This window comes from Pseudorca crassidens, chromosome 11, assembly GCF_039906515.1.
Source record: "Pseudorca crassidens isolate mPseCra1 chromosome 11, mPseCra1.hap1, whole genome shotgun sequence".
Lineage (NCBI taxonomy): Eukaryota > Metazoa > Chordata > Mammalia > Artiodactyla > Delphinidae > Pseudorca > Pseudorca crassidens.
Genome location: NC_090306.1, coordinates 5,430,115 through 5,456,451, shown reverse-complemented (window position 1 = coordinate 5,456,451; position 26,337 = coordinate 5,430,115). Strand labels below are relative to the sequence as shown.

The following is a 26,337-nucleotide window of genomic DNA, read 5'->3' as shown; positions in this document are numbered from 1 at the left end:
ATGCAAGTCCTGGAGGGTAGGGACCAGACCAGCTCTCACAGTGTGAAATTAGGGCTCTGGACTCTGTAGCCTGACTTCCACTGCAATTTGGCTGTGTCCCCAAGTAAAGCTATGGGATTCGAACAGCGAGTGCCACAAGAATGTATTGTCAACCCAGGGGATATAGCCAATGTTTTGTAATAACTGTAAATGGAAAGTAACTTTTAACAGTTGTATATAAAAGAAGAACCCACCAAGAACCACAGAGGCCATGGCGCAGGTGACCAAGTGCAGGGGGGTGAGATTGCCCAGAGCTGAGGGTCGGCAAGTCTTTACCAAACAGGTTCCACACAGAAGGCACCTCTCTGCACTGGCGTGAGGCACAGAGTATAGTAGAAGACCAGTCCCCCCTGTTGGCTTAGTTGGGGGACCTGATCACATACATGAAACACACTTATTGCACCACAGTAAGTGGTCAGAAAATATTTGTTGAATTTAATAAACAAAATCAATAATACAGCCAAAGTGATGGAAGTAGTACTGGGCTTGGTGCCAAAAGACCTGGGTTCTAACGTCAGGGTGGGATTGTCGACCTTGCGGCCATAGAGCAGGGTTCAAATCCCGGATGGCACTGAACCGCATCTGCAAAAGGCATATCTCGCGTGATTGTTGTAGGGATTCATGCTAGTGCGGGTATGGCTCGAATCATGACATCAAGAGAGCACACGTGGATTAGCTGTTGTTGATGATGATGTTATGACCACGAGTATCTTGGCTTTGCCATGTACCACCCGGACCTTGGACCAATCCCATTGCTGCTTCTTGGGCCTCAGTTTCCTTGTACATGAGATCAAAGGCTGGACGTGGATGACCCCTAAATGCTAAAACCCTTTAATTCCTACAGTGATCTAGGAGGCTAGGGTTGTAGTCTGTGCCTTGTGACCTTGAGCAAATCGCTTCACTTTCCACGCCTGTTTCCACATCTGCAAAATGGTCCTGGGACTGGGTCGGCGCTCTCCAAGCTCTTCTGGCTTGAAAACTGTGAACCTTGAGGTGCTTGTGGGAAACACCAAAGGAGCGGTTCAGAAGTGGATTTCTATAATGGGATGGAAAATCAAGATCAGAGAAGTTAGGATGGCAGAGCCCAGCATCTGAGGGCTGGGGAGGGGCATGGAGGTGGAGCCAGGGGGCGGGTGGGGATGGGGAAAGGGCTTCCCTGAGTGAGTGGAGCAGTGCCTCTAGAAGAACAGGAATCTTGTTAAATTGCAGATTCTGAGTCAGTACGTCTAGACTGCTTGCCATTCGGCCTGTTTCTCAAGCTCCCAGCTGAGGCAGCAGGTCCAAATCACACTCTGAGTGGCGGGGAGGCGTGTTCTTACCCCAGCTTGCCCTCTCAGAGAAGGAGGATAGAAGCTGATCTTCTCCCCACACGCTGAACCCCAAGGCAAGGGATGTTTCTGGCATCGTTGTTTTCCCCAGTCATCCCCCAACACCCAACCCCAGATAGACACACACACAGTCGCTCTTCGATGCCCTGGCACGCCCCGCATCAATACTTCCATCACTGACCTTCACTGCAAAAACGATTTGGGGGGAAAAGAATCTCACACCACATTTTCCAGGCCCATACTGTCCGGCAGTGACAATCCCAGAGGACAGGGAAGTGCAATGTCTACATTGTTGGAGGGCGGTGGTGTCATGTCCAGGTTTCCCCACGTCCATGGTAGTCATCCCTCCCCGGTCCTGGAGGCTGGGGTTCTGCTGCGCCCACCTGCACCCCCATCAAAGGAGGGGCCTCCCCACGGAGTGTTTTTCCCATCTAACCTCTCGTCTGCCCTGACTGACGCGCGCGCGCGCGCGCACACACACACACACACACACACACACACACACACACACACACACACACACACACACACACACACACACACACACACACACACACACACACACCCTCTACCTGGAGGCTGCTTTCTTACCTAGGGTTTCTTTTTCTCACTGTGGCCACAAGGCAAGCACTAACGTTTGTGAAGCACGTGGGGACACACTGCTGAGGCTGCCACCAGCACCCCAAGAGGTCCGAAGACTTCCACAGAGGGACACATCTGCAACCCATTTCCCATCACAGCCTACTGGAGTGTCATTCACACTGATTGCAAAGCACTGCCTAGCCAGAGTCCCCTCACCACGCCTCCCCTTCCCTTCCCTTTTTTCTAGGGAGGGGACGCCTGTCATCCAGGACAGTGTGTTTTTTCAGAGGAACCTTTCACCTGCCCCATTCTCTCCCCATGTTTTCCGTTTAGTCCTCCACAGCCAGCACCCACCCCCAGAAGAAATGTGACCTGAATCTTTCCTTTCCTGCAGAAAGAATGCTAAGAAAGAAGACTCCGCTGGACAGAAACGCGTTAGAACTTTTTGCTCTGAGCAGGTCGCACACCTTGCCCTTCGCACTCAGCCCTCTTGCGGGCACTGTCTTCTCCTCAAATCCTTTTGCTCCGTGGAAATGGCCCTTCCTCCACTGTGGTGGGAGGGGAAAGGGAGCTGGTCTCTGGGAGAGCACCTTATTATTCTTAGGCTCTGGAAAAAGGAAATGGGGCTGGCCCTCGAGGTCAAGGGGCTGGTAAACTTGCCTTGTAAGGATAGAGCCAGAGATCGCTGTGCCAGTGAGAAACCTGAGTGCTCCCCTGGTAGAGAAACCTCAGAGCCATGCTTTATTCACCCTGAGAACTGAGAGTCTAAAAGTCTTGCTTGGGCTTTCTTTCCCTTTTTTCTCCTTTGGGCAGCCTTCCTGCACCCACCCCACCAAGCTCTGACCCTAACCCTTCCCAGCTCAAACATCTTCAAGGGCTCCCTATTGCCTTTCATGGAAGGCCCAGCTGAAATCCACTAGCTCCACAAACTCTTCCCTGAGCCCCTCTGTACTCAGTCCTGTTCACAACTACACTCCTCATTTGACACGACTGCATTATTTACTATTTACTCTGGTTGAACTTATCCCCATAGTAGATTGAAAGCTCCCTAATGAAAGAAATCACACCACATTGTGCCGCACACACTACCAGCGTTTCAGTCGTAGTTTCTCTTTTTTTTTTTTTACTTTTTTAGATATTAGTTTTTATAAGACTTCTAAACAGGTTTTACACTTTTTTGTAATTGAATGAAAGACTCTTTAAATTCTGTGGTGCTTTACAATTTTCAGAAGTTTCACACTTTTTTTTTTTACATCTTTATTGGAGTATAATTGCTTTACAATGGTGTGTTAGTTTCTGCTTTATAACAAAGTGAATCAGTTATACATATACATATGTTCCTATATCTCTTCCCGCTTGCGTCTCCCTCCCTCCCACCCTCCCTATCCCACCCCTCCAGGCAGTCACAAGCACCGAGCTGATCTCCCTGTGCTATGCGGCTGCTTCCCACTAGCTATCTACCTTACGTTTGGTAGTGTATATATGTCCATGCCTCTCTCTCGCTTTGTCACAGCTTACCCTTCCCCCTCCCCATATCCTCAAGTCCATTCTCTAGTAGGTCTGTGTCTTTATTCCTGTCTTACCCCTAGGTTCTTCATGACATTTTTTTTCTTAAATTCTATATATGTGTGTTAGCATACGTGATTTCATAGAATCCCATAATAACCCTTTATTTTCCCTACCTCTGTTTTCCCCAACCCCAGTGGTAACCTTAGTTTGTGGGTGTGTGTTATAGGCCATTTGGAATCTGATAAACATGAAAGACATTCTCCCCTGGAAAATGCCCCCATACCGGGAATTTGCATGAGTTCCGAGGTTGGCAGTGCCTTGTTGCCCACCAGTGGATTCCAGACTAATAGCACCCGACGTAGCAGACTCAGGTAATAGGTGGGCAGTAACTGCTGTCCGCTGACGTGTGACTACTCTCCCTGTTTTCCCAAACAGATTGCCCTGACGTTCTCCATTGTCTTCGGGGTCATTGTCTATCGCATCACAACTGCTGCTGCTCTGTCGCTCAACAAGGCCACACGCTCCAACGTCCGGGTGACTGTGACGGCCACGGCGGTCATCATCAACCTCGTGGTCATCCTCATCCTGGATGAGATTTACGGTGCCGTGGCCAAGTGGCTCACCAAAATCGGTACCGTGTCACCACGTTGCATGTTTGCCCCGGGCCCCCTTGAGGTGGTCAGTTCAGTGTGTGCAGGGTTTTTGGTGCCAATGACCCAACATAAGAAAAAGGAAGTCCAGTGCACTTGGAGAAATGAGGAGGTGCAGGGTGTGTCCTTGTAGGGCCTCCGCCCTGGCAGGAATCCTTCCTGGAACATTCTCGATCAATAGCCCAGGTTGATGGCCTTGTTATCCCCCAAGATTAATCATGGGGTCAGTTCTTTTTAGCTCAGCCTAGAAGCAAGAGGTGTTCAACACTTCCTGCTAAAAAAAGGCAGAGTTTCAGTTCTCCTCATTTTCCCAGCAGTGTTTATAAAGTTGGGAAAGGCTCTTGACACTTGAGCCCAAGAGGGTCTTATCTATCCCCATGTTGTCAGAGGTCCCAGCAAATCCACGCATTCCCCAGGCCCTGAGCAGGCTTCAGAGAGGTGTATCAGGCTTCCCAAGCTTCCAGCCAGTGAGAAAAATGTCGTGGCCTCAATATTCAGACGTGTCATTTGAGCCACAGGCTGCCGTTGCTTGAGCACCACTTTCTGGCACTTGTGCTTCTTAGAGGTCGGGGTGGAGGGCGAGACTGTTTGCTCACTGCCTTTGTCCTGGGTGGCCTGGAGGCATCTCTTTCCCTCGCTGAATCCAGGGACCAGCAGCCCAGCCTCTCACTCACCCCCGGGGAGTTGAATTAATGATGTGATGTCTTTACTGTACTAACCAGTTGGAAGCGGACACTTGACAGGGTAACCCCTCTTCAAGAGAGCCTTTCCTGGAGGCTCAGAGAATCAGGAAAGGTTTCACTAATGCCAGTGACTCTTTCAGTGCCTTCCCTGGCGTGGCTGCTACTCACGGTGGGCCCTGACTTTGGTTTCTGTGTGGATGTAAGCGATCTACCATCTGGCCGTTCCGCCATCTTTGGGCATGTGCATGTTTATATAGAAGTGTTATCTGTGTTCCTTCATACGTTTCTTAAGAAAAGTGAGCAGAGAATTCCACTTCAGTGTGTTTGCTGGGATACAGGATTCCATGGAAGCACTTAGGACGAGCAGCCCACACCCCTGGGGGCTCAGGAGAGGCTCCGGGTGAGGGCATCCAGTGGGAGAGCTCGGAAATAAACGGGCATGGATGTCAGCCATGTGCGTGGGGAGGAGGGGCTGGGCAGGAGGAGAGGAGGGCTCCCGGCAGAGGAAACAATGAGAAATCCGTCACTGAAGGCTGGGATCTGACCCATCAGGGTCAGGAAAGGCGCAGGGAGAGGTGGAGTGTGGGCTGGGCTGGTACGATGGGTAAAATTGGGGGGTCTGAAATCCAGGAGCCAAAGGAGCAGAGCTCAGAAGGTGGAAGAGAACACGAAGCGTGTCCAGGATGCCCGGGGAGCCCATGCGGTGGTGCTCGAGGGTCCTGGCTTGGCCAGGGCACAGCATGGTGGGGAACTGGGCCCGGGGAGTTGGCTGAGCCCAGAGGTTTTGTGGAGGACCTTGAACGTCAGGCTGAGGACACTGTTTATTTTCACAGACAGTGGAAAAGTATTTGCTGAAGTTCAAAGGGGTACCCAGTAAAGAGTACCGTCTCACTGGCCTGGTTACTGAACCAGCTGAGAAGTAAGGCAAAGGCAGATGGAGGCCAAAGCTGAGATTTCGCCTTTAAAGCTGGAAGAGGCTGCATTGGAGGAAGCACCTTAGCAGGAGAGCCCAATAGGCTTCCTAATCCAGAATCCAGACAGACTGGCAGGCAGCAGTGGGCAGGGCAGTCCTGCAGTTCTTAGGACATTGGAGCGGGTTGGGCACGGGACTCAGAAGAGCCCCTCCTGCAGGCCGTTTGCTTCCCACAAAAGGACAGAGCAGATGCCCGTGTTACCTTCCACACCAATGGGCTAAGCTCTTCCCCTTCTCTCACCCGGGAGGAGAAGGGAGTGAGGTGGGAAGACAAAGCAGGGGATTACAGCTAATCGCACTCCCTTCGCATGGGGGAAAGGCAGGAGTGCAAAGAAATGCCCTCCATCCCCTGAACAGCTCCCAGCCTGACACGCTGTGGGTTGTTTGTTTGTTTAACATCTTTATGGAGTATCATTGCTTTACAATGGTGTGTGTGTTTCTGCTGTATAGCAAGGTGAATCAGCTATACGTATACATATATCCCCATATCCCCTCCCTCTTGCGTCTCGCTCCCACCCTCCCTATCCCGCCCCTCTAGGTGGTCACAAAGCACCGAGCTGATCTCCCTGTGCTATGCGGCTGCTTCCCGCTAGCTATCTGTTTTACATTTGATAGTATGTATAAGTCCATGCCACTCTCTCACTTCGTCCCAGCTTCCTCTCCCCCTCCCCATGCCCTCAAGTTCGTTCTCTACGCTGTGGGGTTTGAAGAGCATGATGGACTGGTGGGAACTGTTTGCCAAACGACTCCAGCAGGATGCCAGAGTGGAGGGAGGCGGGGGGTCCAGAGTAAAGGAGCTGTTGAGTGTGTGGGCAGGAAGTAGGGAGAAAGGAACCGGAAATCAGTGATGATGCAGCAACGTCTTCTTGCTGTCCATCTGTGTTACATTATTCACTTATCTTGCACAGCTCCAGACAGTGGTAAACATCCAAGATAGAGTGTTGAGAATCAAAAACTCATTAACAAGTGTTTAGTGAGTCCCTCCCACGTACAAGGCTAGGCATGTTCTCTTTGTCTTGGCCATGAAACCCTTTCCACACCATGAAGCTGTAGCCACTGTTTCTAACAGCTCCCCCTTCCTCACCCAAAAGTTCAGACTCCTCCAAGTGGTTAAGCCGATGTCCCGTGGTCCATACGAACGTCTGCACGCCGGAAAGGAGGTGAAATTCTAACAAGTGCATTTTGTTCTTTGTGGTCGCGATGCTCACTCATGAAGCATTTTTATCTTAAAAACGAATTTGGTTATCCCATTTCACCTTCACAAACTATGTGTGGTCAGCAAGGGAAGTATTCCATCCTCATTTGACTAAGGTTCAAACTCAGATCCTGCCCCTAAAATGCCAGTGTCTTTTGTGCAGTTTTGATGTGCGTTTCTCACTGTCTGGATTGGTGTATTGGTCTCTACCCTGGACCCCACGTGGGCATTGCTTGGGTCGTTGCTCTTGTCTGTCTCAGACTGGATGTTTCCGGAGGGCTCAGAAGGTGTGGTGTATTGTGGAAGGACCACGGAATTGGGGAGTCCAGTGGGGAGAGCCATGAACTCCAGCCCCGCCTCCTCCTCCCTCCCCCACCATCTGTGTGGTGTTGGGTGAACAGCGAACTTTGCTGGACCAAGTTTCATTGATGCTTCCTTCATCGTTGGCCTCCTTCCTGTCTGCTGACCATCACGCCCATGTAGACTGTTGTCAGAGCCTAATGGCTGACTATGCCCTTGTCTTCAGCCTCTTCCTGGGCCGCTCAGTCTTGCAAGCCCCACCCAATCAGCCTTTCTCAAAGAGTGCACTGGGGGGGCTTCCCTGGTGGCGCAGTGGTTGAGAGTCCGCCTGCCGATGCAGGGGACACGAGTTCAATCCCTGGTCTGGGAAGGTCCCACATGCCGCGGAGCGGCTGGGCCCGTGAGCCATGACCGCTGAGCCTGCGCGTCCGGAGCCTGTGCTCCACAACGGGAGGGGCTGCAACAGTGAGAGGCCCGCGTACCGAAAAAAAAAAAAAAGAGTGCACTGGGGATGCATCCCTCCCAGTCGGGCCCCACAGAGAGCTTCCTTGCACCCTTAAGTCAGATCCAAACTAGCATCTGAGAGGCTCTCAACCACCTTCTTCCCAGTGTCTGCTTCCATCCCCTCCGACCACTTAACTCACAGTCACCTTGTGCCTCGCTCAGGCTGCAGTAACCCTCAGTGACCCTCCCCTTAAAGGACCTCTCGAGGTTGCCTCCCTTGTGAACCTCAGTGGGTTTCCTCCACCCACTTCTGGGCTCCACGGGCACAGACTGTTCACTCCTCGGTTCATCCCTCCGGTGCTGTTTGAGCGTCTGCTTTGTGCCAGGCCCCATTCTGGGAACACAGCGAAAGGGGAAAGGCATGGTCCCTGCTCCAGCTGTCTTGACGCTGCAGTCGGGGAAGGATGCACAGTAGATGGGAACATTTCACAGAGGGCGAGAGAGAAAACAGGGCGATGTGGTGGTGGCTTGGGGCTGTGTACTTTGCACGAGGTGGCGGGGAAAGGACTGTCCAGGTGGTAACACTGTGGCTGAACCCTGAGTGGGGGCAGGAGGAGATCTAGAAGGAAGGCTCTAGAAAGAGACTACAGCACAGCAGAGGCAGAGGCAAAGGCACAGAACAGCTAAGGCAAAAGCAAGGGCTTATAAACCAGCAACGTGGCCAGAAGCTTCGGGTGCTTCCCAAGCAGGTAAGGACCTGCTTCACTCCCCGGAAGTTCGTCACATACCGTCTGATATCATTCCCGGATTTCCCACTCTTAGTCCAGACGAGGCCTTAATCTTAGAATCTCATTGCCGTACCACGAAGGTGTTTATTGGTTCTCGCTCACGCTGCGTGGTTGGGGTGACAGGGCAGGGTCTCTGCTTCATGCAGTTGCCGAGGACCCGGACCCATGGAGGCCACGTGGGCACCGTGTTAGGGACAGAGCGCCGGAGGGTCACGTCGAGGCTGTCACAGAGGCATCGTGCATCACCTCTGCCCATAGCGTGCCAGCTAGAAGCAGCCTGATCAGGAAGAGGTTGGAAATACGTGGAAGCTCGTGGACCTTCCATGAGCAGGAAAGTTCTCTGCCGGTGGCTCCAACCAGGCTACAAAGCCCTGGAGAACAGCCACTCCGCCTCACGTTTCTTTTCTCTCCTCCCCAGCCTGCTCGCTGGTAGATCTTAGCCCACGCTTGTTGGTGCAGTTATTGGTGAAATGTATCTGTCCATTCACTCATGCGTTCAGATTCTTTTTCAAGGAATGCTTGCAGGCGAGGCATCCTGTCAGCCACAGGAGAGGCTAGAGTGAGTGTTTATGTATTCGTGGTTCCAACCCTGCCTGCTGACCAGAGGATCTGAGGAGCTATTAAGACAAATCGGGGAAAGGCAAAGTTGCCATTGATGGGGCAGGGATTAGAAGGTGCAACAGAGACCCAAAGCCTGGAATTTTTCTTAATGGCAGAGTTCACACACTAATGAGGTGGTCAGATCCAGACTAGCATCTGAGAGGCTCTCAACCACCTTCTTCCCAGCGTCTGCTTCCATCCCCTCCGACCACTTAACTCACAGTCACCTCCCATCACCCTATGCCTGGCTCAGGCTGCAGTAACCCTTAAAGGTCCCCTTAAAGGACCTCTCGAAGTTGCCTCCTTCGTGAATGGTGTGACAGGCCTACCTGCAGGCAGCAGTGTGGTTTCAGAGCCCCCAGGCCGCCACGGGGACGTAAAGCTGTGGATAAGGCCATCTGATAGACTGAGGGTCCTGCCAAGCTTAGGGGCTTCCTTTGCCCCAGGCGGGTTTAATTCCCGTCTGGCTTCCTGCCGCAGATCTCCTGATGGATGAGGAGGCGGTGACCATGTGCTTTGCTCACCAGGTGCAAACAGCTGGTGTAAACAATTCCAATGAGTTCCTGAGTGTTTCCTGCAAAGCTGGGTGATGGAAGACCCATTCCCTAGGAGGTCCCTCAACAGGCCCCAGTGTCAGGCCTATCTGAGGTCTGTTCTTGCCACAAATATTTGTGACAAAAGACAGAATTTGTTAAATTCCTTGAGTGTGATTAATGATACATAAAGACAGTAACTGTCTACCTGGTGGCCAGGATAACAACAGTCATGGGCTTGGGTGCAAGACATGCTATCATCTGGAGGTGACGCTGTCCTGGTGGCGCAGGGACTGAGCTGAAGTCTGGGGTCGGGGTGTCTGGGGAAACCAAGATGCTTTGGGACCTTGTCGGCCATGGCATGCTGTGCAAAGTGTGTAGCCTGGTTCAGCAAGTATCAGTCGCTGACATTTGTGAGGATCTCAGTGAACTGGTGGGACAAGGACTGTCTTAGTCCCTAGTGAGCTGTTCTTTCCTGGAGGGGCCACAGGGGGTTCTAGGGAAAGGATCCAGTTCCTGGAAGAGGAAGCAAGCAAGAGCTGGGCAGGACATTAGGACACCAGACACCCAGGCAAACAGGATGGGGCTCGGGCATCTTGGTAGGCCAGGGTCTGAGGTAAGATGACAGGGGTCACCGGGCAGACCAGCTCAAGGTGTGCTGCTGTCTCAGTCTGTTCAGGCTGCTATAACACAATGCCATGGACTGGGTGGCTGGTAAACAACAGAAACTCAAGTCTCAGACTTCTGGAGGCTGGACGTCCAGGATGAGGGTGCCAGCATGGCCGGGGCCTGGTGAAAGCCCTCTTCTGGGTTGCAGATGGCTATCTCCTTGCTGTGTTCTCACGTGGTGGAAGGGGCGAGGGAGCTCTGTGGGGGGGGTCTCTTTTATAAGGGCACTAATACCATTCGTGAGGGCTCCACCCTCATGACCTAAGCACCTCCCAAAGACCCTACCTCCCAATACCATCACCTTTGGGGGTTGGGATTTCAACATGTGAATTTGGGGGAACACAAACATTCAGACCATTGCAGCTTCCTACTTGGGTCAGGGCACAGGGTGCACTGTGCCCGTGAGGCAATGAGCTTCCGAGCCCAAGCTTGGGGAGTATGATGTCTAGTGTTCCTGAAACGGTTGGGTCTTGTGGTGACTGACATAGGCATGGGTCCGGCTTGGCCTAGAAGGGGCCCCATGTGCACTCTAGCTCCAGGCAGAGCGAGGAAGGCAGGGCTGACACCAGGCTTCTCAGCTGAATAATCCAGCTGCCATGAGCTTGTCTTTGTCAGCGTCGTTCTCTGACTCCAGCTTCTCCCCCTCCTCTCCTTTCAAACTCTGCAAAGTGCTGGCGTGTGTGTGGGGCTGTATGATTCATCTTTACTCTGCCCTGAGTCTCTCCTAGTTACAGCGTTGGGCTCACTGTGTGTACCTGGGGCGCAATTATTGTGTCAAGTCAAAGCCTCCAGTTCTCAGGAAGAGGCTGTGTTTGTGGGTTGTTTAAATATTGCTGAACCCTGCTCCTGAGTGTCGCTACCAGAGCGGGGGCAGGGAAGTGACAAAAGGAGAGACGGGGAAAGGGTCTGACTTTACTGACACCCGTCGTGTACCAGGCACCGGCGGGCATTGTATGTACAGCGTTTCACCTAATTTTCACGTTAGCGCCCGGAACTGGCTGTTTCTTTCACTTTATTTATGAGGGGACTGAAGAGATTTAGAAACTTGACCAAGACCCATAGTTAATAGTGGTGCACACACACGCGCACGCACACACACGCACGCGCACACACGCACACACGCGCACGCACACACACGCATGCGCACACACGCACACACACGCGCACGCACACACGCGCGCGCACACACACGCACACACACGCATGCGCACGCACGCACACACACGCGCACACACGCACACACGCGCACACACACACACGCATGCGCACACACGCACGCACACGCACGCACGCGCACACACGCACACACACGCGCACACACACACGCGCACGCACACACACGCATGCGCACACACACACACACGCACGCACACACAGCCTGTTCGAAGCACTTTATGTGTATTAGTATATTTAATCCTCAAAGTTGCCCCAAGGGTGAGGGTGGTCTCAACCCTCCCACAGGCCCAAGGTCCTCTGGCTGTGAGTGGTGACGACCCTGGCCTTGGTGTCCTCGCTGAGACCACAGTGCCCCACTGCCTGGTAATACGTAGCTGTCCTTTGGCCTCGGGAAATTCTAAACGTGCTGGGAAGGCAGAAGAAAACACATTAGAGGCTCCAGAAGGTTTAAAATGCGACGCACCCACCCATGAGAACGTCAGGTCGCTGGGGTGGGGACGTCCTCTGGGGACAAGCGGGGAGACAGTGGGAGCCAGCCCCCCGTGCAGGCCCGCAGGCATGAGGAGACCTCCGCAGGTTCGCGGACTTTGGGGTCTCACGTGTTTTATTAAATTTTTTTAAAAAAACCTTTTTTGGAAGAATTGAAGTACCACCAGGAAGTCCTGAGTCTGGAATTGTTCATCCAGTTCTAAGCCATCCTCTGCACAGGCTGCATCTGACCACTGAGGAGAGAAGAGAGGGAAGAAATGAAAAGGAGGGGGAAACTCAGAACCAAAGGCCGCCGGGACATCACAAATTCTTTAAAGAGAAACATTTTGGGTATACAGGGATGGATCTAATTTCCCATCAGATGTGCACGACGTGTGTTTTCAGAGCGCAGGGTGAAGGGCTGCTTTCTTGGCTCTGAGCACTGGGGCAAGGGGCGTCGGCTTCCCTGCGGCCTAAGCCTGCACAGGAGCGTGCTTCCGGAGCAGGGACCCAGGTGCACGCGTGTGGATACGCGTGGATGCGTGTGCATGTGTGTGGATACGTGTGAATGCGTGTGGATGCATGTGCATGCGTGTGGATGCGTGTGGATGCATGTGCATGCGTGTGGATGTGCGTGGATACGTGTGGATGCATGTGCATGCGTGTGGATGCGTGTGCATGCGTGTGGATGCGCGTGGATACGTGTGAATGCGTGTGGATGTGTGTGAATGCGTGTGGATATGTGTGGATGCATGTGGATACGTGTGGATGTGAGTGAATGCGTGTGGATGTGTGTGGATGCGTGTGGATATGTGTGGATGCATGTGGATACGTGTGGATGTGAGTGGAATGCGTGTGGATGCGTGTGGATGTGTGTGGGCTGGTCTGAGACCTGTGCCTTCTGGGTGGGGAGACCACAGTACTGGCACTTTGAAATCTGGCTTCGAGTCATGTCTGCTGGGTTGTTTTCCTGGTCTGCCACCAGCTCCTGACTGCCTGGGTGGCCTCCTGCCTGTCCCATCTGGGAGGCCAGGGGAAGGGCATGGCCAGGGTAGATTCTGCCATTGTTTGAGGGCCCCCCCTCCGTGATGTTGGCTTAAAGTAACTGTAAATGTCATCTGGGAAGCAGAGGGGATGGTGGGAGGCTGCTGCTAGAATGCAGAAGACACGAGCACGGTTATAGCCTGAGTCTGTGGAACGATGATTAATGACACTGCTACTTTTATAACAGTTTAATACAACTGGCAAGAATCCCTCCCAAACTTGAGCTGTGACTATGAACACGTCTCTCTCGTTTTTGCAGTTAATCACGGAAGCCCCCATCTCTCCTTTTAGCAAGAAGCCCCATACATGCCTCTCCCTTTCTTGAGTTTTCTGAGAACCCAGAGCCTGAATCCATGAGAAGCAAGGGAGTCATGGTGGTCATGCTCTGTTGGCCATCGTTTCCCTCCAGGCCTCTTCTCCCCCTGCGTCCACCGTGGTCTGTGCCCCGAGGCCCAGCAGATTCTATCACCAGGTGCCCCACGCTGACTGGTGGCTGGGCTCAGCCAGTGGGAAGCAATGGAAGGAGCTTAGGGGGTAGAGGAGACGGAATTGGGGCCATCTCTTCCCTGATTTGCCCTCACCTCTGGCAAAACTGTGCCTTCGTTAGAATCCCTTCCTCTGAACCATCTGAGGTAAACTGTTTCCTGGTGCGATGCTGACTAACAGAGGAGGGTCAGGGCAACATCCGTGCTTCAACAGGGAAATACCTAGAGTATGGCCAGCCCTTCACTCCTCCACCTCTCCCTGCGGGAGGTGACCCTCAGTGACTAGGGGGGCCTTCATCACCCCAAGTGATGCCAGCCCACCCCAGCCTTCAAAGAGGGCTCGGTCAGAGATTCTCGGGTAACCTGCTGGCATTTCTCTCACCAAAGAAGTGGAAACAAATGTACGAATGAAAAGTCTAATCGAGTGCCTTGCTACAGCGTCCTACTAACAGCAAGTGTTTGCGACCTTACACGGTGCTTTGTGCTTTCCAGACTTTTGCTTGGACTTCACGACAAGTGTTTCAGGAAGGGACCATTTTAGGAGTTAGGATGGTGAGGCTCAGAAAGGTAAAGGAAAGTGGGACGGAAAGGTCTTCTTGCTCCCAGCCCGGAACCTCCTCTCCCCGTGTCATAGGCTCCGCGGTAGTGCCGTAGAACACAGAGGACCAGAGCAGAGAGGACCTGGGAAATCACCCGCTGCAGGCTGTGGCTTGCCTGAGGATCTGATGCCTCAGAGCTGGCCAGGGGCTTTGGAGGACGGTCCTCAAGTCACACAAAGCCCCAGCCGCCGTGGGGCGTGAGGACAGAAGCACACAGGCCCAGTAGCTCAGTGAGTCTAACTTTGAACTCTCAATTTCCCCTCCAGACCTGTCACTTTCATCATTCTTCCCATCTCAGGAAGTAGCACTCACACGCTCTTACCAGAACCCAAGCATCCTCCTGGATCGCTCTTTTTTTCACCCCTAAACTCCCGTCTGGTAGTATTGTCTAGTCCTCCTTCAGACGTTTCCCAGCTCTGATCAGTTCTCACGACCTCCCTCCCAATACTGGTCGTGTCCCACCTGGACAGCCACATAGTCCTGGTTTCTCTCTCTGCTTCCGCTTCTGTCCCCCACTCCATGCCCGCACACACACGCTTCCTTTCCTGGGGTCCTTCTCAGCATCTCTCTGCCTCACCCGTAAGGAGACTTCCCACTGTGTGTCCCGTGAATGTCAGGTCCTTCCAGTGGCTGCAGAACCCCTTCCTCTCCATTCCTCTTCCTCATACTTTCTCGTCACTCCGAATGCCCCGGCCCCTGGGACTGTCTGTTCCACCCCTGCCCCCAGCTCCTCATTCAGAGACCTCTCCTGGCCACTCTGACTAAAACAGTCTTCCTGTCGCCTTTTCCTCCCCCTTCTCATCTCCCCGTGGATTCCATCAGTACTCACTGCCCTCCGACACGCCCCCCTCCCTCTTCTGGACCGTCCGCACCACATGGCAGGGAGCTCATTGATCCAGCGCACGGCTGTATTCCCAGCGCCCAGTGTCTGGCACACAATGGTCACTAGGTGGACATTTTTTGAATAAAAAAAGATAACGATGGAAAAGGTAAAAACATTCCCTTTGGGTGATCTTCCCCTGGGAAGACACCAGGGGATGGACTGAGATGGGATTACTCCACCTCTGCTCGCTGGGGGCTCGGTTTCTAGACCAGCGAGTGTGTTTGCCAGATGACCCCACCGGTGTTGTGTCTGCGGTTGCGACCCGGGCACACCGACCTGTTCTCTCCCTGTTCCCTCATTGCCACGAGGAGAGCGTCCCATAGAGCGGATGGAACAGTTGAACGGGGACCCCGTGTCAAGTGTTGTGCAGCGTGCTGGAGTTCTCAGGGGTGCCCTGTAACAGAGCGCTGCTCTCTGTCTGTCTCCCTCCCTCTCTGCAGGTGCTTGCTCCCTTTTGTGTCCCCTTTCCTTAAAATGTACTGTCACCTGGGGCTGGGCTGCTAGAGCACAGTAGGCCTCCTGTCCCTTTGTCTGGGGGCAGCCGTCATCTTCCTGACTCTAAGGGTGGGGCCCCTTGTGCTTAGAGACTCTCTAGGGCTCCAGGGGTATCTCAGGAGCACCCACCCATAATCTGCAGCTCTGGGGCGCTCAGTGCCCTGGGACAATGCACTGGCTGCCTGGTTATCCAGCTCGCTGGCTTCTCCCAGGGTGACTCCCTTCCCATGGCATAAACAAGGCAACAACGTCACACAGGAGGCCGGGATCACCTCCACCCCCAAACCCACACACCTGCCCACACACACAAACAGGGGGAAGGCCAGCTGATTGGGCTGTCAGGAAACACTGCTGTTTGTAAAAGCTGGATCTGTCCTGGGGGAGAGGCAGGGGTCGCTGTGGCGCCTTTGCTTTCTGATGCAGCTTCCGCCCTTCCCAGAGCCATGCCAGGGCTGGAACTGGTTGAAGTTCACGCCTGGACATCGCCTTTTTGTCTTGTCGCCGTCATTCTGTATATGCTGGATGGTCAGGGACACTCATTAGGATGAGCTGCTCTTCCAAAATTCCGATTCCGCAGCCGACATCCTCTTGGCCGCCGTGCTGTTTCCATATGACGAGGATGGTGCTCTGGGGACTTGGAATTCTGAGCTGGCCCCCTGAGACTCGCTTGGGCTTTCATACTAATTATTTTCCAAGGCAGTTTACAGCTGGGTCATTTATACTCATATTTTTTCATGACACAATGCGTCAGAGGTTTAACACTTAAAAGAAAGGGGGTTGGGTAAGGGCGCCACACAGGAATTCTCTGATGGTCTCTCCTGGTCCTGGAGTTTGCCCTTTGTCCGAAATCTGCTCCAGCTGGTGGTGAGCAGGTGAAACTCTCAATGGCCTGCAGTCAACCTGGGGTGGCTTCCTGGGCGAGGTGAGATTTCAGGAGCCTGGGAATGCTGGAGAGGGGTTGCATTCTCCCTTCTCACACTGTCTCCATGTTGACTGTCCTCCTCTCCATCCCCATAGCAATTGATATCTAAAGACACTTTATTTGGAGTTTTATGAAACACAAGGCTGGTCCATTTTCTCATGGGCTCAGTTTGGGACCACTCCAGATTCTGTGTCCAATCAGGGGATGGTGCCCAGTGTCCTGAAGTGCCCTAACTGTGCTGTAGACATCATCCCACCCCAAAAGGACCCTGAAAAACCTGTTCTGTTTCACTGTTGTAGGTGGGCGAGGTTCCTCATGTTGGCTGTTGGAGGAGACCTATTCTAAGATGGTACACTATTGTATGTAAATCAGCTAATTATACTTCAGTCAAAAAAAAAAAGAGACCCAAATTCGCAGGGAGCTCCAGGGCCCCCGTTCTCTCCCTCCCCAGGGCTGCGTTCCCTGGGACCCTCCCCCCCCACTTCCCCAGAACTCTCAGCAAAGCACCCAGCATGGCCGCAGAGCTTCTCTGTTGTGGGACCCTCGACTGATTTAGTGGCCTATCAAGGGGATTTGGATTGTTTGTTGGAAATGCCCATTATTTATGGTGGCTCATGGCCTTAAAAGCATAGGCGCAGGCTGTTTTTAGAAATAAACCTAATAAGTAATAATCAGACCCATGATTTATCAGGATGGAGGAAGGAAGTCACTCATTTCCAGTTGGAGCGAAGAGCTCTGAAGGGACTGGATTCTCTTTCCAGAGAACTTAGAGGGAGTTCCTGTAGGGATTGGGGGATCTGCATACAAAGAGTTCAAAGGCAATTATAAAAGAAAATCAAAGACACATGCCTCTCTGTACCTCATCCTTAATCCCCTTCTAGCCACATTTACAAGGTGAGTTTTCCAAATTTTTAGATCCTCAGACCTGATTACCTGAAAACTGAGGTGACCTCAGTTTTCATTTTCTTGCCCCCAAAATATTTAAAATTGAGACACAAGATGTTATTAAGTTATTGTTGAATTGGTTAGGCAGAGGCTCAAACTCCTGTTGAAAGAGGTCCCTCCCACCCTCCTTCCTTCCTTCCTTCCGTCCACTGAAAAAAATTCATAACCTAAAAGTTGAGCATTATGTTTTATTCAGTGGACTTTCTGATTACTTAAGCCCGGGAGGCAGACTCTCAGGTAGCTCTGAGGGACTGCTCGGAAGAGGTGAGGGGGGAGCCAGGATACACAGGAGTTTCTGCAACAAAAACCAGGTAGTTGGACCATCGAAAGATTACTGTTAGTTAAAGAAAAACAGACAAGTTAATGAATTTAGCGATTTTCTAAGTTTGAGAAGATGCAAGAGTCCGGGCTCATTGAAATCACCTCTTTGATATGCACCTTAACTATCTAGGGTCAGTGTCCTGCTTTGCTCCGTTCTGGATTCAGTTCAGGGTGCACAGTCCAGCGTGGCTGCACTGGCTGATGACTCGATGGCTGCCCCGTCCTTTGTTTACTGATAGGCGGTGACTTTCTTCATCTACCCTCCCTCCCTCCCTCCCTCCCTCCTTCTTCCCCTTCTCCTCCTCCCCTTCCTCCTTTCTCTCTGCCTCTCTGTCCCCAGTCTCTCTGCTTTGTAACCCAGCTACAACAGGGTATGGCGGGGAGCCTCTGTTCACGCCCCTGTGCTCATCTTGAAGTCGGACTCAGCCCTTTGGCACATCCCTCCCCTAAGAACCCATCCAGGATTCTTTGACACTGGTAAGGAATGCAGTTGTAGTGAGTCTTTCCTGGAGAATCTATGGAGAGGCAAATGAGGGGGTCACACTACAAATTACATAGCAGAAATTAATGGACATTTCAACCAGGCACCCCCCACTTGTCACGCAGCAGCCCCCCCATCCCCCCTCCGCCCTTCCCCCTCCCAGAGCCCTGGCTCTCGCCTTTTTTGGGCCCTGCATCTACCTCTAGCACCCCTGTCTCTTCTCTTAACTAGGGAATCTAACTCTCTCTGGCTGCTCCTCTCATATCTTCATACCGTTATCCTGCCCAACAGACAAAGGTCCCTCCTTAGGCTTTGCCCTCCTTGTCATGTGACAGGGAATTTTTAGTAAATGACAAATACTTCAGTATTTACTTCTTCCAAATAATGTTTTTTTCATGTCACGTCATGTCATTCATTAACTCAATAAACGTGCACAGTAGAGTACTATACATCTGACACCAGCTGTGTTCCCCCCAGAAGATGTATCTCTCTGACCTCACTCATTGTGAAAAAGCCATCCAAACCGTACATGGTGGGGGCGGGTGGGATGGGGGTGGGGAAGGCGATGAGGTTAATAGCCACTTCAGGGTTCAGAGTTATGAGATCTTAAAACCGAAAGTGACCTTAGAACTCGATGGCAGGCACTTCCACCTGCGCCTCAGAATCGTTTTCTTTAGTCAGAGCGGAAAGAGGTTGAAGAAGTGGATGTGGATCTGGAGCTCGGGGAGGGCAGGATGAGTATAAATCAACAGGGTGGTCCTGCCTCTTTGTAGGGCAGGATTTGTAGCAGGGAGGGGAAGGCCTTCTAGGTTAAAGTTTGAAGGGGCTTTGCTAACATATGGAAATTAAAGAAGAGCTGGCAGAAGTGGGAGTATTAACCATAAATGGTGAGTACAAGTCATTATCCAGATGCTTGCTGGGCTCGGCAGTGCGATTGCCCAGCACTTTTATCCATGGGGTTGCACATGTGTCTGTCCATGTGTGGTAGGAAGGAGAAAACCACAAAGCCATCTGTTGGCTGAGGGATATCATGGTAGACTTTTCCAACCTCATCTCCTGTAGAATTAATGACGATGTCTCCAGACTCCCTAGCAGGCAATGCTATTGCCAGAATTGTCTGGAGGACCTCAGAAAGCTTGGGCTGTGGTTCTGTGGGGTGGGGACAGAGGATCACCTATGGGTGATCTCTGCCAGCAGAATCCTTTTGCCAGGAGGATCACGTACCAGCCATGTTCTCCGTCGATTGGTAGAAAGTGATCAGTAATCACATGGAAATGATGCCTGGAACCTCAGGGGGCTAGTCATGTGCACAGACATCCAGCCTGTGATGGCCCAACTGTGCTGTGGAAAGCAGAGCTGCTGGACCTGCATGATGGTGGTGATGATGATGGTGGTGATGTTGATGTTGATGGTGATGATGGTGATGGTGATGATGGTGGTGATGACGGTGGTGATGATGGTGATGATGGTGGTGGTGATGATGATGGTGGTGATGATGGTGATGGTGATGATGGTGATGATGGTGGTGATGGTGGTGATGGTGATGATGGTGATGATGATGATGGTGGTGATGGTGATGATGATGGTGATGATGGTGATGATGATGATGGTGGTGGTGATGATGATGATGGTGATGAAGGTGATGATGGTGGTGATGTTGATGGTGATGGTGATGGTGATGATGATGGTAATGATGATGGTGGTGATGATGATGGTGGTGATGATGATGGTGATGATGATGGTGATGATGGTGATGATGATGGTGGTGATGATGATGGTGGTGATGGTGATGATGATGGTGATGATGGTGATGATGGTGGTGATGTTGATGGTGATGATGATGGTGATGATGGTGATGATGATGGTGATGATGATGATGGTGGTGATGGTGGTGGTGATGATGATTGTGATGGTGATGACTGTGATGATGCTGCTGCTGATGTTTAGGACAACATCATTTACTGAGGTCCGCTATGTGCCAAGCACCTGGCCGAGTGCTCTATGAGCATTCCCATTGTGTCTTCAGGGCAACCCTGTGAAGGAGGTATCATTATCCTTTTTATATAACTTCACTTCTCTAATTACATCTAGCATTTGAACTCAAATATGTCTGATGCTAAAATCTGCTCCTACAACCATCTCTGTAGCAAAACAGAACAAGCAAATCATCCCACCCGTCAACACACAGCTGAGAGGGGCTGGGAGCTCTGTGGGTTCAGCATGGCCTGTCAGGGCCTCTAGGACTGTTTGCCAACATCAGTGAACTCAAGTGGGTTTTAGGATGGAGGGGAGATTGGAGAATGAAGAAGTTTCCAGTGTTGCTAGCTCTCCAGGACTGACACCGCATTTCTCATGGGAACCAGGACGGGTAACTCTTCACTTTCCCTTCTTTCAGCCTTAGGGGACAATCAAGGCCAGGATCACAATAGTGATGGTAATCACTAAGCTTCCTCATTCTCAAGTCCCCTCCCAGGGCCACAGGTGCCTGGGGGCTCATGTATGCCTGGGGCAATCTCCTTAGACAAGCTTTTACTGCTTCTTGACTTCTGTTCACTGGTTAACAGGGCTTTCTGTCAGGGATGTTTGTTCAAGTAACATCTCCGTAGAAGTGTCAAGTATGCAGGTGAAAGCTGACTTCCTCTTGATGAAGCAAGGGTGGCGGGAGGATGTTCTGCTTGCCCAGATCCCTCTTTGAGGAGCCCAGTGTGAAACCATTGCTTGCGTGGGTAAGCGGAGGGCAGCGGAAAGAGACAGGTGATGATCGTATGTACGCTTGGCCTTCTGTAGCCTCATACTACCTGGAACACCGCTTGGGACCTCCCAGATGAAGTCAGTTCTAAGGTGCGAGAGAGATGGATCTCTTAGTTTCTACTCTGAAGGAGTAAACTGACAGATAATGGCTCACGTCACAGGGTCACAACTCTGGAGAGGTGAGAAATCTGTCTCTCAGTCTGTTCCGCTTTGCTCTTCTCTTTCAGAGGTTCCAAAAACAGAGAAGACATTTGAAGAGCGCCTGGTACTCAAGGCTTTCTTGCTAAAGTTTGTCAATGCCTACTCACCCATCTTCTATGTGGCCTTTTTCAAGGGGAGGTGAGTATCTCGGTGCCACACATGGAAGGGCAATTGGTCATGAAGACTGAGCCCTCCCCTGGAGTCAGCCTGTCTCCATTGTCAGTTTACACCCTTGGCCCCATTCCCCACTCCCTTTGCCACCTGGCTGCCCTAAATCATTTTGGATTAGCATCTTCAGATTCTGTTAACATGGGAAACTCTGCAGTGATTCGGCTCTGGGCCCTGAAGGGTTAGTCTTAGAGGAATTTGTGTCTCTCAACTTGGAGGCTGTGACAGGAGGGAATTTCATGTCTAGCCAGTGGCTCTTAGATCTTGCAATACAGGTCTGATGGCAACTACTCAGAGTTCGTGTGGACTTCACAGATGAGGAGCACAGTCTCCCACAAGACTGCCCTTACCTCAGACAGTACTGCAAGCTCTGGGCCTCTCAGGCCACTGATGGGTCTGCCCAACTGGCTACAGCCACTAACCCCTTGGGTTTGATAATTCACTAGAACAATTTATAGAGCTTGGAATGTGCTCTTCTTAAAATTAGGGTGTTATTATCACAAAGAGATACAAATTCAAAGCGACAGACGGGAGAGGCACGTAGGGTAAGGTCTAGGAGAATCCTGAAAAGAAGCTCCCGTGTCTTCAGGATGTCCTCAGCATGTCAGTTTCCTGGCACGTCCATGTGCGTCACCAACCGGGATGCTCGTCCAAGCTTCAGTGTCCACGGTTTTTGCTGGGGTCCTGGTATACAAGCATCATTGAATGAAGCATTGCTCATGTGATGGAACTCAGTCTGCAGTCCCTCTCCCCGAGCTGAGGTCCGGCTGCTTTTCCTGGGATCAAAGCCCCAACTCTCTGATCACCTGGTTGGTCTTTCTGGCACTGGCCTCCCCATCCTGAGTCATCTCATTAGCATAAACTTAGGTCTAGTCCCAGGGGCCCACCATGAATAACAAAGACACTCCTATCAGGAAATTCCAAGGGTTTAGAGGCTCCTCCCAGGGATCAGGGACAGTGACCAGTCATATTCTTTACTGTATAACAGTCCTGGGTGATAAATAGTGATTGTGGTAGTCTTGGCAACAGCACAGTGTAATCTGCAGTAAGTACCATAAAAATGGTGCAAAGGAAGTATTAGGGGAACACTTAATTATGAACAGAGACAGGGAGACCTCACCAAGGAGGAAAGTCAAGCTGAGCCTCAAATGCACAAGTAGGATTTCAATAGATGGGTGAGGGGATGACATTTCAAGGAAGTGGGATTCTTCTGATGACCTCTCTGGTTCCATGGTTGGCTAGTACCTCTCTGCCTCCCCCATTGGCTCAATCTTCTTATCCCCCAATAAAATAGACTCTGAGGTCTTAGAAGAGGAATGAGGCAGGCTTCTTTCATTCCTCTAAGTATTTTCAGTAAGAAGTCTGGAGTTTTCTTTTCTGGTCCCAGGAATCTCCACTTGCAACTTTAGTCCATCTTGGCCTTCATTTTCTGGGAAATCAGAAGCCCTCATGGAGGAATTGCAATCAGAACTCGATTCTTGACACGAGCTGAGGGAAAAAGGTGCAGGAGAGTGCACTTGGAGACAATACAGACTTCGTTGTGTTTAGGCTCTGAAATGATCTCTCTCTCTCTCTCTCTCTCTCACACACACACACACACACACACGCACACAGAGTGCCCCAGCCCCATTCCAGACCCAGCGTCAATCCCCTCCCCTTGGAATTTGACCACCTTAAAAGATACGAATGAACTTATCTACAGAAGAGAAATAGAGTTACAGATGTAGAAAATAAACTTATGGTTACCAGGGGGAAAGGGGCAGGGAGGAGTACATTGAAGATTGGGATTGACACATACAGTACTATATATAAAACAGATAACTAATAAGGACCTACTGTATAGCACAGGGAACTCTGCTCAGTACTCTGTAATGGCCTATAGGGGAATAGAGTCTAAAAAAGAATGGATATATGTATATGCATAACTGATTCCCTTCGTTGTACAGCAAAAACTAACACAACATTGTAAATCAACTATAATCAACTATATTCCTATAAAAACTAAAAATCAAGAGGTGAACCCTATGTGTTGTGGGTGACTGTTAGCTGATAACAGGTAGGAACTCCTTCCCGGTGACGAGCACCCACCCTGGCCAGTCCTTTCAAGAACAACATCGGGCAGTGGCTGGGCCACTCAGGAGACACGCCCTCAGGCAGTCCTGACTCCCTCTCTCTTCCCCTAACTCTTCCCGCACTTCTCCGTTTCAGGTTTGTGGGCAGACCTGGAAGCTACGTTTATGTGTTTGACGGTTACCGCATGGAAGAGGCAAGTGGAGCCCCTGGTGTTTCATGCCCGGCTAGGCTAGTGGTTTGTAGGTGCCCCTGCCGCCCTGCCCCGCCCTGCCCCAATCCTTGCGGCCTCCACAGGCTGGCTGAGTTCGCGCCCTTGCCCCTCCGAGCCCCGCCTGGCCTGACCGCCCCGTCCTTCCTCTTCTCCTCCTGCAGTGCGCCCCTGGGGGCTGCCTCATGGAGCTGTGCATTCAGCTCAGCATCATCATGCTGGGGAAGCAGTTGATCCAGAACAACATCTTCGAGATTGGAGTCCCGTGAGTAATGAACTCTGCTTACCCCTCTCCTTGCTGCCAGGGCTGAGCCCGGCAGTGCCAGGCTTCCAGCAGGATCTCGTGGTCTCTCCTCTTCTAAGACAGATGGACTCTCTACTCCTCTGTCCACTCTCCAGTAACTTCCCCATGAGGTAGGGCCCCTCCCACAAGTCTCGTTTGCCAATCCAGTTCGGGATGTTTGAGTCTCAGAAGGATTAAGCACTTGCTTAAGTGCCCATGACAGAAAGTGACAGAGCTGTGAATCAGGTACCTCTGACCTCAAAGTGCATCATGCTTTTTTAAAAAAAATTATTTATTTTATTTTTGGCTGCTTTGGGTCTTCGTTGCCGCACGTGGGCTTTCTCTAGTTGCGGCGAGCGGGGGCTACTCTTTGTTGCGGTGCGCGGGCTTCTCGTTGCGGTGGCTTCTCTTGTTGCGGAGCACGGGCTCGAGGCGTGCAGGCTTCAGTACTTGTGACGCATGGGCTCAGTAATTGTGGCTCGCAGGCTCAGTAGTTGTGGTGCACGGGCTTAGTTGCTCCGCGGCACGTGGGGTCTTCCCGGACCAGGGCTTGAACCCGTGTCCCCTGCATCAGCAGGCGGATTCTTAACCACTGTGCCACCAGGGAAGCCCCATCCTACTTTTAATGCTATGTCCTCCTGTAACTGAAAGTGAGGTCTGGCTGCTCGCCGCTCGAAAGCCAATAAAGAGGCAAGGTTGGTGGAAAGGAGAGTTTGCTTTGTTTTGGATGCCAGCAACCAGGATTGGGTGGGAGGGTGGACACCTGTCCAAAGGCCAAAACACCCCGCTCCTACACCCAGTGGGCAAGAGCTTTTATACGTGGAGGGAGGGGGCTACGTGCAGAAACAGTACAGTCAGCTCTGGCCGTCATCTTGAAATTGGTCATCGGTGGTCTGACCAGCGTCATCTTGATTGTTTTAGGTACACTTAATCTTCAGTTCCAGGGTCGGTTTGTTCCCATTTCCTTGAGGCCAGTTCTCGGAATTGTGGCAGCTTATGTCATGGCTACAGTCTGGTCATCATGCACTTAACTTCTTCCACCTGGTGGAGGTTTCAGTGTCTATAAGACAGCTCACAGGATATGGCTCAGAATATTATCTGAAGCCCTTAAGAAGGAACTAAAGGTCCTTGACTATGCTTAACGACTAAATTGTTATTACTTGTCCTCCTTTGACTGTTTTGCTTTGTTTCTGAATTTTCTCACTTCTCTGATTAAACTTATTCTTTGGCTAAAGTTTTTCCACAGACAAAAGCAGGCTGAGGACTTAGGGGGGCAGGGAACACAGGGTTCTGCTCCATTTCACTCCCAGTGAACAAGTAACAGAGGCGTGGAAGATGAATAGGAAAGATTGAAACACAATGTAATCATTTGGAAAAATCTCTAAGGAACTGTGGAATATATGATCTTAGGAGGGGAAGGATGCATAGCTGGTGAAACAGAACGGATTCTCATGTGGATTGTTTCCCCTCCCCTCCCACGTGGTTTTTTTTACAAAGACTCCTTTCATTAGGTTGTTTGTTTTTTATTAACGTCTTTATTAGAGTATAAATTGCTTTACAATGGTGTGTTAGTTTCTGCTGTATCACAAAGTGAATCAGCTATACGTATACATATATCCCCATATGTCCTCCCTCTTACATCTCCCTCCCACCCTCCCTATCCCACCCCTCTAGGTGGTCACAAAGCACCGAGCTGATCTCCCTGTGCTATGCGGCTGCTTCCCACTAGCTATCTGTTTTATGTTTGGTAGTGTATATATGTCCATGCCACTCTCTCACTTCATCCCAGCTTACCCTTCACCCTCCCCGTGTCCTCAAGTCCATTCTCTACGTCTGTGTCTTTATTCCTGTCCTGCCCCTAGATTCTTCAGAACCATTTTTTTTTTAGATTCCATATATATGTGTTAACATATGGTATTTGTTTTTCTCTTTCCGACTTACTTCACTCTGTATGACAGACTCTAGGTCCATCCACCTCACTACAAATAACTCAATTTCGTTTCTTTTATGGCTGAGTAATATTCCATTGTATATATATACTACATCTTCTTTATCCATTCATCTGTCGATGGACGCTTAGGTTGCTTCCATGTCCTATTGTAAGTAGAGCTGCAATGAACATTGTGGTACATGACTCTTTTTGAATTATGGTTTTCTCAGGGTATATGCCCAGTAGTGGGATTGCTGGGTTGTATGGTAGTTCTATTTTTAGTTTTGTTTTGTTTTGTTTTGTTTTTTTTTGCGGTATGTGGTCCTCTCACTGTTGTGGCCTGTCCCGTTGCGGAGCACAGGCTCCGGACGCGCAGGCTCAATGGCCGTGGCTCATGGGCCCAGCCGCTCCACGGCATGCGGGATCTTCCCGGACCGGGGCACGAACCCGTGTCCCCTGCTTCGGCAGGCGGACTTTCAACCACTGAGCCACCAGGGAAGCCCTATTTTTAGTTTTTTAAGGAACCTCCATACTGTTCTCCATAGTGGCTGTATCAATTTACATACCCACCTACAGTGCAGGAGGGTTCCCTTTTCTCCACATCCTCTCCA

The 26,337-nt window shown here is 51.3% G+C and overlaps 1 protein-coding gene across 2 annotated transcripts in view; it reads left to right on the top strand.

Moving 5' to 3' along the window:
* The window catches only part of ANO2 (anoctamin 2), a 338,080-nt gene that overhangs the window by 254,039 nt on the left and 57,704 nt on the right, over positions 1-26,337 (top strand). For both annotated transcript variants that reach the window (XR_010932208.1, XM_067695483.1), the window contains exons 16-19: positions 3,894-4,089; positions 21,091-21,202; positions 23,441-23,498; positions 23,678-23,778. Coding sequence is in view for 1 of the 2 variants with exons in the window: in XM_067695483.1 (XP_067551584.1) it covers positions 3,894-4,089; positions 21,091-21,202; positions 23,441-23,498; positions 23,678-23,778 (467 nt within the window). In the remaining variant the exon portion in view is untranslated. The remainder of the gene's footprint in view (positions 1-3,893; positions 4,090-21,090; positions 21,203-23,440; positions 23,499-23,677; positions 23,779-26,337) is intronic.